We start from the raw sequence: 13,648 nt of genomic DNA, 5'->3' as shown, positions 1-13,648 counted from the left end.
CAGAGACCTGGTGGGACTCCACCCATGACTGGACCACGGGTATAAATGGCTATACCCTGTACAGGATGGATTGAGTAGATAAAAGAGGTGGAGGTGTAGCTCTTTATGTTAAGGAAAGCTACGAGTCCCTGCAAGCCGATGTTGGTGACCAGGGTGGACGACTGGAGACCCTCTGGGTTAAAATCCATAGGAACATGGCACAGGGGACACAACAGTGGGAGTCTATTACAGACCTCCCACCCAAAGTCAAGAGCTTGACAAGGAGTTTGCCTGGGAACTGGCTGAGGCCACATACTCCAGGACCATGGCTGCCTCATACTCCAGGACCATGGTTGTCATGGGTGACTTCAATTACCTGGACATCTCATGGGAGGACCACTCAGCAAAATCTGAGAGGTCACAAAGCTTCCTATCATGTGTGGATGACCTCTACCTGACTCAAGAAGTCTACAGGCCAATGAGAGGTAAAGTGCTGCTCAACCTCATACTGGCTACTGGGGATGACCTAATAGGCGACCTAGTGATTGTGGAGCCCAAAACTGAATGCAGTACTCCAGCTGCGGCCTCACCAAGGCCGAGTACAAGGGGAGAATGACAAGGAACCTGGGTGACAGTGACCACGAGCTGATCACTTTCACCATCTGCCATAAAGATGGCAAGTCAGTCAGCAATGCTGAAGTCCTTGATTTCAGGAACGCCGACTTTGACAAGCTCAGGAGGCTTGTCAGTGACGCCCTAAAAGACCATGACCCCAGGGGGAGGAGAGTTCAGGAAGAGTGGTTGCTCTTCAAGGAAGCGATCTTCAACGCACAAGCTAATTCTATTCCGTCTCGGAGGAAAGGCAGCAAGAAGGAACAGCAGCCCCCCTGGCTCTCCAGGGATCTAGCAGACCTTCTGAGGCTAAAAAGAAAGGCCTACAAACAATGGAGGATGTGATTCACTTTCAAGGAGGAATATACTGCACTGGTCCAGTCCTGCAGGGAGCAAACCAGGAAAACCAAGTCATGGTGCCCTATGACCAGTGGGGTCCCCCAAGGCTCTGTCCTTAGACCCATATTGTTCAACATCTTCATTAATGACGTGGACACTGGAGTCGGAAGCGGACAGGTCAAGTTCGCCGATGACACCAAACTTTGGGGCAAAACATCCACACCTGAAGACAGCAGGGCGATCCAGGCTGACCTAGACAGGCTCAGCAAATGGGCGGATGAGAACCTGATGGTGTTTCATGCTGAAAAATGCAGTGTTCTCCAGCTTGGGAGGAAAAACCTGCAGCATCCTTATAAGCTCAGCAATGCTGCACTGGCTAGCATTACAGAAGAGAGACTTGGGGGTCATCATTGACCACAAGATGAACATGAGCCTGCAGTGTGATGCTGCTGCTAGTAAAGCAACCAAAATGCTGGCTTGCATCCATACATGCTTCTCAAGCAAATCCCGGGACATCATTCTCCCCTTGTACTCAGCCTTGGTGAGGCCGCAGCTGGAGTACTGCATCCAGTTTGGGGCTCCACAATTCAAAAAGGATGTGGAGAAGCTTGAGAGAGTACAGAGAAGACCCATGAGCGTGATCAGAGGTCAGGAAAACAGCTCTTACGACAACAGGCTGAGAGCCATGGAGCTCTTTAGCCTGGAAAAGTTCAGGCTCAGGGGCAATCTGATAGCCACCTGTAAGTTTATCAGGGGTGACGACCAGTATCTGGGGGAACGTTTGTTCACCAGAGCGCCCCAAGGGATGATGAGGTCAAACGGTTATAAACTCCTGCAAGACCGTTTCAGGCTGGACATAAGGAAGAATTTCTTTAGTGTCCGAGCCCCCAAGGTCTGGAATAGGCTGCCAGCAGAGGTGGTTTAAGCACCTACATTGAACAGTTTCAGGAGCAAATTGAATGCTTATCCAGCTGGGATCCTATGACCCCAGCTGACTTCCTGCCCTTTGGGTGGGGGGATGGACTCGATGATCTTCCAAGGTCCCTTCCAGCCCTAATGTCTATAAAATCTATGAAAACACTGGAACAGGTTACACGGAAAGGTTGTAGAATCTCCATCCTTTGAGGTTTTTTAAGACCCAGCTAGACAAAACTTTGGCTGGCATGGTATAGCTGGGGATGGTTATGCTTTGAGCAGGGACTAGAGGACCTCTTAAGGTCCAACCCCAATTTCCTATGAATCTATAAACAGAGGGGCAAGATCCTCCAACCAGAAACCTCCAGGTCTTAAGCCAGTAGAAACATTTTCCATGACTACAATAAAAAGTACTGCAATACCTGTGCTTCAATATGCCTAAAACATGCATAACTGCTAGTTGCAGCTGCTACCTCTTTTTAACAAACATAGAGCAACATATTTACGACATTTTATATCTGTAATCCATTAGATGTTGCATGACATACCTCTGCAAGTGACTTATGACTAACTTTTGTATGCTGGAGTAGGAAGACTCTATGGACTGACCAAGCTTTTTTAAACCCTGACAGAAGAGACATTGCATTAAAGTATGTAAAAACAGTGTCATACGGTACTGAAACATCATTTGAAAACTATAAAGATGAACCATACCTTCACTGTTAGTTGGTTCATTAATAGTGCCTGAAGTTCAGGGCTAAGCGGGGAAGAAAAAAAAAAAATCAAGAATTTTTTTCTTTTATCAGAATATTCATTTACAATGTTGAGGTATAATTCAATTTAAGAATATAAACAACTACCTTGCTTTTCCCCAAAGCAGCAGCTGCATAAATTCATCCTGAACAGATGTGGTTGTGTTCTTTTCCTGTCAGTCAAAATTAATAAAATAAATAGAATTGTATCTAAATCATAAGTTTACTGTTATATTTAAAGTTTACAATACACACAAACAAAATACTTCATAGAATGCTAAAAATAGATTTGAAATCATTGGAAATTCAATGACTAAAATAAAAAGAATTCATTATTTCTAAATTTTCTCCAGCAAAGAGAGTTAGTTCTGAGCATTATTTTAATTAATTTAAAACCTACAATTACAAAACAATTTTTCATCTATTTTTTTTTTAATTAAAGTCTAACAACTACTACAAAACTTAAATCACTCAATGGTATCTAGGTCATGGCTCCATTATGCATGTTTTGCTCTACTTGTTTACTTGAAGTAGATGATGCAGGCTCCAAGTGCTGCTTTTCAAAAGCTACAGTAGTTACAACAGGAGGGCTTAATTACCCAGGAATATTTATTTATTAGAAAAATAAAGTTAAGCCACTCAGAAATCTAGAGCTTCAAACATAATACTGAAGCTATGTATTTTCATGGAAAGGATAGCTTACTGTCAAGAGCAATATATTCAACGGGTTAAAGAAGGGGTGTCAAACATATGGCCCAATGGCCAGATCTAGCCCATGGAGCTGCTCTGTCCAGCCTGCTGGGCAGCCAACAGGCCACTAGAAGCTGGGGGTGTTGTCTGCTGAAGAACCCAGGGCCATTGGGCCCTGGTGGACCTGGAGATTTTCAGCAGAAGGGCAAACAAGGGCTGATACAGATCCAGTCGTCCTCCAGCAGTTTCACCTATTGCCACCACTACTGCTCCACAGCTGCCAGCCCCACTACTGCTGTGTGCCTCATACCAGATCTGGAGTTAGAGCTGTTGCCACTGTGTGCTCTGTGCCAGAGTGGGAGCTGCTGCCAAGGCATGAAATGTGTCAGCAGCAGCAGCTCCACTTCTGGCATGAGGCAGCAGCTAGAGCTGCTACTGCATGCATGGGGAGGGGGCTTGAACTGCAAAAACCTCCAGAGTCACCCTGTGCCCTGGGCTGGATTCAGCCTAGAAAGAGCCCTATGGTCCGATCTGGCTCAGAAGAGGGGTGAGTCTGACACCCTGGGTTAGAGGATGCAAATCTAACGAGAAAGCCACTAGCCACAAATAGTACAAGCCACAACTACAGCATGATGCTGAATCCATTAAACTAATAAAAACAAAACAAATCAATATTATGGGAATATAGACACAGGACAAAACTACTTAAACTTTAAATGGTATTTTTAACCTCAAAGAACTTGCCTCTCTAATTTACAGAGGATATTATGAAGAGCAACTATGCATCAAAACCAAAATATGTAATAGCTTTGTCATATACTTGAATTTTCCACCTTCCCCAAATAATTCCCTATACAATACCTGGACAAATTTGGTTAGACGCGAATCCATCTGCATCAGAATTTCTTCCCATGCTTCACACATGCAGGTCAGTGACAATTTTATATACTACAATACAAACATTTTAAAAGTCAGTCTTCTCTCCTTAAAAAACAATATTAACATTTTTCACTAAACAGTCAATCATGCTAACATGCATTTCAATCTTAAGCTACATTTCTAAATCAGTGCTCTGTATTAACTTAGAATCCCCTTATGTCTCTTACCAGAAGAGTGCTTTACATTACCAAACCTGTAAGAACTGTAGTATTAAAAAGTAGTCACAACAAAACTTTACCTGTAGCAGAGTAGAAATGTGAGTAAATTTTCTGGCCATTCGAGTTACTTCAGGTAAATAGGTGGACAGTAGACTGGTATCCAGCTATATCATGAAAGACAATTGTTGTTAGATAGATGTCTTTCTCTTCTCTGTAATGATAAACCTGGATCACGTGCATCAAAGAAAAAAAAAGAAACTCCACAAAGAATTGACAATTTTACATTAATTTCTCTCTCACCTAACCTTAGAACATTCAATAACTCAATGTGTTTTAATATACCTATGCCAACATTCATGTATTGTCTGGAAAATTTGTGACCAGTGTTTCTAATACACTACGACTGACAGCCAACATACGAGAGAGATACCAAGTTTTTATGCACTATCATTAAAGTACATCATAAAGTATATCATAAATATCATAACATCAAATTAGCAACCTGAGTTCCTATAATAGTATATCTAGTGCAACTTCTCAGACACCTCCTAGCTTTAAATACCATCCCAGTTACAACAATCAGAATTTAAGTAAACAGGAAGAACCTAATAACTAAAAAGATGAACATTACAGAACCTGGAAATAAAATAATGTATAGTTATGGCAAATTAGAAACAGATATGCATGCTAGAATTGTCTGATACTAGTGAAAAAATAAGAAGTATTTTAAAAAGATATTTCAAAAGTCACTTTCGTGTTTTCAGTCTGTATTTTATTTACCTGAAAATACATCATCTCCAATGGACCATCTGAGGAATTTTGCATCTCTGCAATGACCGATAGTGATTTCAAATCACTAGACAAACACAACCCCCGACAAGAACCTGTCACCTGAAAAAGTCCAAGTTTAAGATGATGAAATATCACATATCTTCTCAGTGGGTAAGTACATACAGTGCACTAGCATATTCATCAACAGAAAATTTTCTGTCAGAATAGCAATTTCGCTATATCAGCAATAAAGAGCAATAAACTTTGCAACTTTAACACTTCAGCTATGTTTAACAGAGGATCTATTGCACACAAAGTTGAATTCCAAAGCAATGTTTAAATTCACTCATAATTTGTGGTATTTTAAGAAATGAAAGTAAAACGTACCCCTGTTACTGTTGCAATCTTGAACATCCCATAAGCATAAACCTCAATAAAACCAGAGTTTCCACCAAGGACGAGGGCATTAAGCCTAGTAATAAGTAAAGTATCTAAATCAATCAGTCCAGTTAACCAAAAAGAAAAGCCTGTAAGGCAATAGTTAGTTTCTACTGCATTTCAATACCTTTTTCCAAAATGTCATGCTTAAAAGTAAAGCTCACATTAAGAATATTGATTTTTGTATGTAGCTGTCATTACAAAAAAAAAACAAAAAACCACAAAGGTAACTTTAAAACACTGTTTAAACAGAAATTAGAAAATACAAAGTTACTAACTCTAATGTCACTAAATATTAGCTATTTTATATGCAATTATCAATCCACTTTCTTAAAAGCAGACTATAACGTATTTATTCTTTTAAAACTACTCTTTTATTTAGCTAATTTTAAACTAACTGCTATTCTGTGGTAGTCAAGCGGCACTACTTAGTTCAAATACAAAGATGATGAAAATTTAAATTAAATATAGCATCCGAGGACAGCCACCCATGTTAACAGCGCTAGAAAAGAGAAAATCATCCAGGGAATAGATCCTTGGACTGAGACTGAATAGGCTTGCATGTTCTTCACATCCTGATGCTACTCACTGTGATATCTTGGGCAACTTATTTCATCGCCCTGTGCCCATTTCCTCCCTAATCTTGTCTGCCTGTTTACAATTGTAAAGTCTTTGAGGCTTACGGTTGTCTCATTATATTATTATAGTACCTAAAATAAAGAAATCCTGATGTAGTATTTTAAGTGTTACATTCGACAGTAATGTAGAATTAGCTGTTATAGCTTTATATGCATCTTTACATTTAGTTTGGAGCTCTGCTGCCCAAGGGAGTGCAGAATGTAGATAGATGCATTCATAGTTTGGCCAGCAAGTAATGCTTTCTGGTTTAGCTTATCATATTTTTAACTTAAAAAAAAGAAAACTGAAGGAGATTCAACTCCTTCCAAGCTAAGGTGAACAAAGTTCCCACTTTATGAGCCTCACAGAATCCTCTAATAAAAAAAGCAAAGATTTGACTTCTTTGCATTATTTTTAGACACACAATATAGAAACATTCCCCATTTCTGTAGGTTATCACCAAATACATGGATTTAAAGTAATTTTTAACCAAACACTCTACTATTTTACAGATCTCAAAGAATATTTACCTTACATCCCCTAGCAGTTTCATAATTTCATCTGATTTTTCTTCACTGAAAGCATAAAAATATGTTTAGAACAAGCAATAGACATTCATATGCCTCCTAAAAAAATAGAGAGAGAAAGAAAAAAACATCAGTTCTTACCTGAAGATTTTTGCAGTGGTGCTATAGCTAAATTAAAGAACAAAGTATAAGTGTGAGAAAATGAGTGCTTCATTTATTCCATAACAGGTGCAGAGTATTAAACATGACGAGCCAAAAAGATGACAATACTTGAAACATGAAGATTTCTAGTCTTGTTAACCTAAAACTCACTTTTTTGGCAGTGCAGGTAATTTAGGCAGAAGAAGATTTGACTCATCCTCAGCATTATAAAATGAGGTAAGGACACTGAAAAAGAAAAAGTGATTAAGAACTTTTTGTCTTTGTTTCCAAAGTGAAAAAAGGAAAACCACAATAAATATTTTTTTCCAATTCCAGATTGAAGTTTAGACTCAATATGTCACGTTTATGTTGCTAGTTTGCCACTTAATTTTAAAAATCTGTCGTCTTAGTTTTCCATTTCTCCAGACAGGAACGTTAAGCTGATATGTGCCAATTCAGAGGTTTGCCCCCAGACCTTCTATTACTTAGTTTTTATAGTACTGTTGAGATGCCCTAGTCATAAACCAGGACCCCACTGTGTACTATACAACCACAGATCAAAGAAATAACTGCTCCTTTTCTAAAGCTCACTGAAGTCAGCCAGAAGGACCCTTCAAAGTATAACCCAGTCTTAATCACAACCTCTTTGGGGGTTACAGATGTAGCAGATGACAGTGAGTTAGAGGTAGCAATTATGCAAGTTAATAATAACTCACAAATCTAAATAAATAATCTGTAATATTACCTAGATTACAAGGTCCTTTTAAGGGTGCTCTTCTTTTTATAACTTATAAAACTACATAAATATTATAATGTAATTAGCATGTCATTTTTATAAGTATATTTAAAAATAATCTATAAGGATTTTTATGACATGCCCAGAAAATTTACTGATCTTCGAGACAAAGTTACATTTTTCCTGCTTAACCACTATAATTTATATTATATAGAAATATAATTTATATTATATATAAATTATTGATAGGGTGATATTATACTATACATGTATATTTAATTGCAGACTTCCTTAGAGCTACCTGCTTTCTTCAGTTACTTCCATCCAATGCATGTAAGTAATAGGAGCATCCACTGAGAAAGAGTGCAAGCTTTCAGGTTTTTCTACATCACATAGGATGACCCGCTTAGTATCAGCAAGACCAAAAGCTAAAACTAGAGGAAAGCAGTATAAAGTTAAACAACTTGCATTTTCAAATTTCAATGCTAATACTTCGAATGAGCCTTACATACTTTAAAACAGTGGTTCTCAACCTTTTCCATACCAGGACCCATTTGTGAACATCAATGGCCAGTGCCCCTTATTCCTGACCTGCTACCCTCCACCTGCAGGCTCAGTGTGTGGGGTTCAAAATTTCAATTTCAGTATATCTGAAACAGTGAAAAACTACAAAGTCCTTTATGAAATTTATTAATGGCTAATTTATACCAATTTATTTTGTGTCAATGTCTGTAATCTTAAGAACTAGTTCCAAAAAAAAAGATATGCACATAAAACAGGCATCTAAAGTCTGCCTTTCTCCCAAGTACAGGACTGTAATTAAAAAACCCTGCTCAGCAGCCACCTAACACTCACAATGCTTAAATCTCATTAGCTGTCTCCCCTTTTGCCTGAAAGTATTTGCAGATCAGCATACCCAGAACTGCTACAGCCTGAACAGACAGGAACCCAACTCCTAACTAACTCCATTGCAACCCACAACCGAGGCACAGCAATGTAGACATCACCCAAGAAGTCTAATCCAGTAGGAACACTCTGCTTTACTGGGTCCCCCACAAAAGGAAGCTTAAATTGCTTAATTACTAAAATGCACCTGGAAGAGATAGTAGTGACGCATCCACAACTCCCACCTCCCAAGAGAATGCCCAACCACCAGGCCATAAGCTTAACTGGATACCTCCTTTTTCAAAACAGAACCATGATGCAACAACGAATGCAAAATCAATGAGGCCAGCAAGACAGAATCCAAGAGGGAGACTGACTGTGCCCTAAATGCAGGGGTTTTCAACCTTTTTTAAGGAGTGTACCCCTTTTAGTGGCAGCTGCTGGATGCAGAGCGGGGGTGGGACTGGACGACTTGCACATGGCAGAAGGTGGTGGATGGCAGTGGCCACTGCCACCGCGTAAGTCCCCACTCCCCTCCACTCATCCTGGTCTGGCTGGCTGGGTGGTGCCTGTGCAGCCTGCAGAGGGAAGCCACTGCCCTTGTGCCCCCCAGCTCTGCTCTTGGGGGGCAACAGTACAGGGTGGTGGCAGCGCTCCATCCCCACCCACCCACATACCCCCTAGCACCTTTCCAACTACCTCCAGAGGTATGTGTACCCCCCAGTTGACAACCCCTTACCTAATGGTTAGAGCTTACTTGAGATGAGAAAGTTTTGAATTCTGGCTCTTGCTCCCATAGTTATTTCAGTTTTTTTCATTAACTATTTACTGTAAAATGCACGAACAGTGATGGAGCACAGACCAGAACCCACAGCCACCTCCTTTTCTGCCAACAGGCATCCTAACCATTAGGATGCAGTCAGGCTCCCCACCCTGTTCTCTGTTTCTGGCATCATGAATCTTGCATTACTTTCTGTGGTGTGGCTCAGCTTATGTAGGGATGAAGAATCCACCTTCCCCCATCACTAACTGGTAGCCAGATGATAAGAAAATAAGTGGTGCTATACTCCCTAAAGTTATCCACTAATTCCCAACAACATTTTTACAGCAGATGAAGACATCATGATTTTATTACTTTTGCCATCTGGTCTCCAAGCAAGGGCTGTCACTTCTTTTCCTGTGTTTTCATTTGGTGGCAAACTCCAAACTCGTTGAAAATTTGCTAGTCGGTGAAGTAAAACCTGAAAAAAAAAAAAAGCCTAAATTTAGTCAAAGAAAGCACATTCTTCCTTTAACTGAATCTTGTAATCCAGCAACTAAAGCAGCACTTTCTGTTGGGCTAAAACAAATCCTGTATTCTGAGTGTTCCCATTGAAAGACCAGTTATTTTCCATAGTTTGAGAGCGTACTCTTTACTATGAAGCAATGAAAGTAAACCGTCCTGTGTAGACCTGAAGACTGTAATTAAAATGAGAGCTCCCATTCCAACTTAGACAGAAACTGTCTTATGGAAACATTACAGTTGAATATCCTATCCTTGGCCAAATTCCTCCTGGAGACAGCAAAGCACAGAAAGAAAGGTTTGTTTTAATAAAAACACAAAAAGAAATGGAGTAAGACCCAATAAGCCTTCCCTAGTGGGTGAGGTCCTTCCTGTAAACATCAGCTAATAGTACTGCCTCCAAGAATTAACAAATAAGGAAGATGCCAAAGAAAATAATCACGGAGGTCAACTGTCAGATGACTGCATGATTAGCTTAAAAAGTGGGGGTGCAGGGGTAAGTGGAGATGAAAGGAGATGGGGAAGAAGCACCTAAAATGACAAGTCAGATACGCGTTTAGGCCTGATGACATCCCTCCTAAAGCATTTAAGGAACTGGATGAATTAACTGTTGTCTTTCAGAACTCATGTAAATCAAGTGAGCCCCCAAAATACTGGAAAAATATGGTGCCTATCTTTTAAAAAAGTATAAGAGATTCTGGGAACTACAAACCAGTCAGTCTATATTTTATGATATTGGAGGGTATCTTCAAACAATTAATTTGTAATTACTTGGGGGATAACAAGATAAGTAACAGCCACCAAAAATCTGTTCAGAGAAAATAATTCCTTAATAAAGCGATGGGACCTGAAGACAGGGAAAAGGGGGGGCAGTAGGCATTAATAAGGTGCTGGACACCATCATCCACAACAAACTCATACATAAACTAAATACAAGATGGATGTATAACTGGTTAGATAATCATGATTAAGCAGTACTTACTGGAGTACTGCATCCAATTCTGGGCTCCACAATTTTAAAAGCATGTGAAGAAGCTAGAGTAAGTCCAGAGGACAGTCACACGCATGACTAAAGGGCAAGAGAAAAGGCCTTATGGAGAGGCTGTGAACCATGGGACTCTTCAACCTGGAAAAGCACAGGCTCAAGATCTGGGGGAACATGTGTTCACCAGAGCGCCCCAAGGGATGACAAGGTCAGATGGTCACAAACTCCTCCAAGACCACTTCAGGCTGGACATAAGGAAGAACTTCTTTACTGTCCGAGTCCCCAAGGCCTGGAACAGACTGCTGCCAGAGGTGGTGCAAGCACCTACATCTGGACTCCTTTAAGAGACATTTGGACATTTATCTTGCTGGGTTCCTCTCATCCCAGCTGACTTCCTGCCCCTGGGGCAGGAGACTGGACTCGATGATCTCCCAAGGTCCCTTCCAGCCCTAATGCCTATGAAACATAAGAACAATAATCAGTGGTTCCAAACCAAATGAAAAAAGGAATCAAGTGGTGTTTCCCAAGGGTCTGTCCTGGGTCCAATACTGTTCAGTTTCTTTATTAATGACACAGAGAGCAGAACTGAATGTACACTTGTACAGTTACAGATGCCACCAAGGTAGGTGGGACTTAAAGCACTTTGAAGGACAAAATTAAGATTCAAAATAACCTTAATTGGAACAAAAGACCTGAAATAATCTGGAACAAATTCAGTGAGAACAAGTACAAAGAACTAAACATAGGCTGGGAGAGCCAAGTGCACAAAATACAACACAGGGAATCATGGCCTTTCCTGAAGTACTTCAGCCTGGATCAGAAGTTGGAGTCAACAGTGTAATACTGCTGCAACCCCCTCTCTCTGCAGTAATGGGCTGTATTAAAAGGAGAGCTGTATGCAAGTCAATTAGCGAATGGCAATTACTCCCCCATGTCTATACATCACAGGATAGGAAGTAATGAGCTTAAACTGACATCAGGAAAACGTAAGTTGAATTTGAGGGAAAGCTTTATAACCATGAAAATGAGTAGGCATTGGAACAATCACAGAGAGGGACTTGTAGATCTCTGCAGTGGTGGTCTTTTCACTTCAGGCTGACAAACATTTGCCTGGCATTATCCTGCCATGAGCAGCAGGTTGAACTGGATGGTATACTGAGGTTCCCCTATTTTTCTATAATCATCTAGAAAATTCAGTTAAAATAATGGTTCCCAATCTGTGGTATGGGTACCACTAGCGGTACGCAGACAATGTGTCAGTGGTATGCATTAACAGAATTATTATAATTCCTTTATATGACAAAAACTTGCTGGTGATACTTAAAGTTGAACTGAAACATTTGCTGGTGGTACTTAAGGTTGTATCATTTTAAACTGGTGGTGCACAACCCATCAGAACCTGGGGACGGCTGGCTCCAGTGTCACCACAGCACTTCACTTTCAGTGCCCAGTTGGTCTAATGAAAGGTATTGTTTTGGAACCAAGAGCTCTAGTTTTTTGTATTTCTTGTCTCAAAACTTCAGGTAGAGATGAGCTTTGACACATGGGTGAAATCACAGGCCAAGTTGGACACCCTGCTGGGCAGCACTAGTCCCTAGCAGTTCAGTATTTAATATGGGTAGTGGAGGAAGGGGGCAGGCGGCTGCTGTGGCCCAGGGCCGGAGCTGCCCGCCCTGCACCCATTTCCCCCCCGCAGCCTCTTCCCTCACGTGTAGCCTCCCCCCCGGCTGCAGCCCGCGGCTGAGCAGAGCAGAGCAAGGCCCGGCCCGGCCCGTGGCGGCAGAGGTCGCAGCCCGCGAGCTGGGGCTGTGCTGGGCTGGAGCTGGGTCAGGACCAGGCGCCAGGGCAGGGACTGGGCTTGAGCTGCCGCATGGGAGAGGCCCCAGGCGGGGAAACCCCGCAGCCGCGCTTACCTCCCCGGCGCGGTTGGCGAGCGCGATGAGGTCCCGCTTGGGGGACCAGGCCATGAGCGCCACCTCCTGCGGCAACTGCTTCTCGCCCACCTGGCGGAAAGCGGGCATAATGGCGGCCTGCAGCGCCCGCCCGCTCCCGTCCCTTCAGCTCCACTGCGCCCCGCGCTGCTCCCGCCCCTGGCCCGAGAGCTGGCCCTGCTCGGGGACTCGGCAGCCGCCAGGGAAAGCCCCGCCCTGCCCCGCCGGCGGCCCCGCCCTGACCGCGGGGCCTGGCGGCTCGTTCGGCGTCGCTCGCTCCAGGGCACGCGCACGAAATGAGCTGTTGTAAAGAGCAGCAGTTCGTTTGAGCAAAACCCGGAAGCTTGCTAAACAAAATTTCCCCCTAACTCTTGAAGTTGGTCTAATAAAAGATATCACATTCACCCAAAGAGCCTTGTCTGCCCGTGTCCTGAGACGAACAGGGCTGCAACTAAACCCTGTTGCAAACAGGAGATTTTACTACACCCTCAACTCTCCTATGAAATACCACCTTTCGTTTCTCCCTAGGAGAACTTGTACAGTTACAAATGCCATCAAGCTAGGTGGGACTTAGGCACTCTGAAGGACAAAATTAAGATTTCTCCTATACCTAAAGAAGGGTGTTTGTGCCCAAAAGCTTGCAATGAAAGATTTTGGTGGGGTTTTTTTGCAAAAATCTAGTCCGTCTAATAAAAGAGATCACCTCTACTGCGAGTCCTGCTACACTTATACACCAACAGTTACAGAACTTACACCTGTGCCTCCAGAAATGTAACACAGCTCATCCAGTGCACTAAAGGCCCTGCAGGAGAAACCAAACAACCGAGCTCCAGAATGAAGCACAGCGAAAATCTGTCAAAGACAAAAATACGTGAGGACCTGTGGATGCACACGTCTCACAAGGCACCCGCTCTCTCTCCAATCTCTCACTTCTAGTTCTCAAAGAGAAT

General features: G+C 42.1%; 1 protein-coding gene across 1 annotated transcript in view; it reads right to left on the bottom strand.

Moving 5' to 3' along the window:
• The window catches only part of ANAPC4 (anaphase promoting complex subunit 4), a 38,392-nt gene extending 25,447 nt beyond the window's left edge, over positions 1-12,945 (bottom strand). Inside the window, exons 1-13 of the mRNA XM_090035719.1 lie at positions 12,681-12,945; positions 9,636-9,741; positions 7,917-8,049; positions 7,051-7,125; positions 6,880-6,906; positions 6,742-6,786; positions 5,543-5,627; positions 5,165-5,275; positions 4,465-4,548; positions 4,149-4,235; positions 2,706-2,770; positions 2,560-2,602; positions 2,394-2,470 (exon numbers count right to left, since the gene is read on the bottom strand). Coding sequence (XP_089891845.1) covers positions 2,394-2,470; positions 2,560-2,602; positions 2,706-2,770; positions 4,149-4,235; positions 4,465-4,548; positions 5,165-5,275; positions 5,543-5,627; positions 6,742-6,786; positions 6,880-6,906; positions 7,051-7,125; positions 7,917-8,049; positions 9,636-9,741; positions 12,681-12,788 — 1,046 coding nt within the window. The 5' untranslated portion in view covers positions 12,789-12,945. The remainder of the gene's footprint in view (positions 1-2,393; positions 2,471-2,559; positions 2,603-2,705; positions 2,771-4,148; positions 4,236-4,464; positions 4,549-5,164; positions 5,276-5,542; positions 5,628-6,741; positions 6,787-6,879; positions 6,907-7,050; positions 7,126-7,916; positions 8,050-9,635; positions 9,742-12,680) is intronic.
• Between the last annotated feature and the right edge of the window lie 703 nt (positions 12,946-13,648).

This window comes from Crocodylus siamensis, chromosome 2, assembly GCF_052110815.1.
Source record: "Crocodylus siamensis isolate JL-2025a chromosome 2, ASM5211081v1, whole genome shotgun sequence".
Lineage (NCBI taxonomy): Eukaryota > Metazoa > Chordata > Crocodylia > Crocodylidae > Crocodylus > Crocodylus siamensis.
This window is presented reverse-complemented; position numbering and strand designations above follow the sequence as displayed.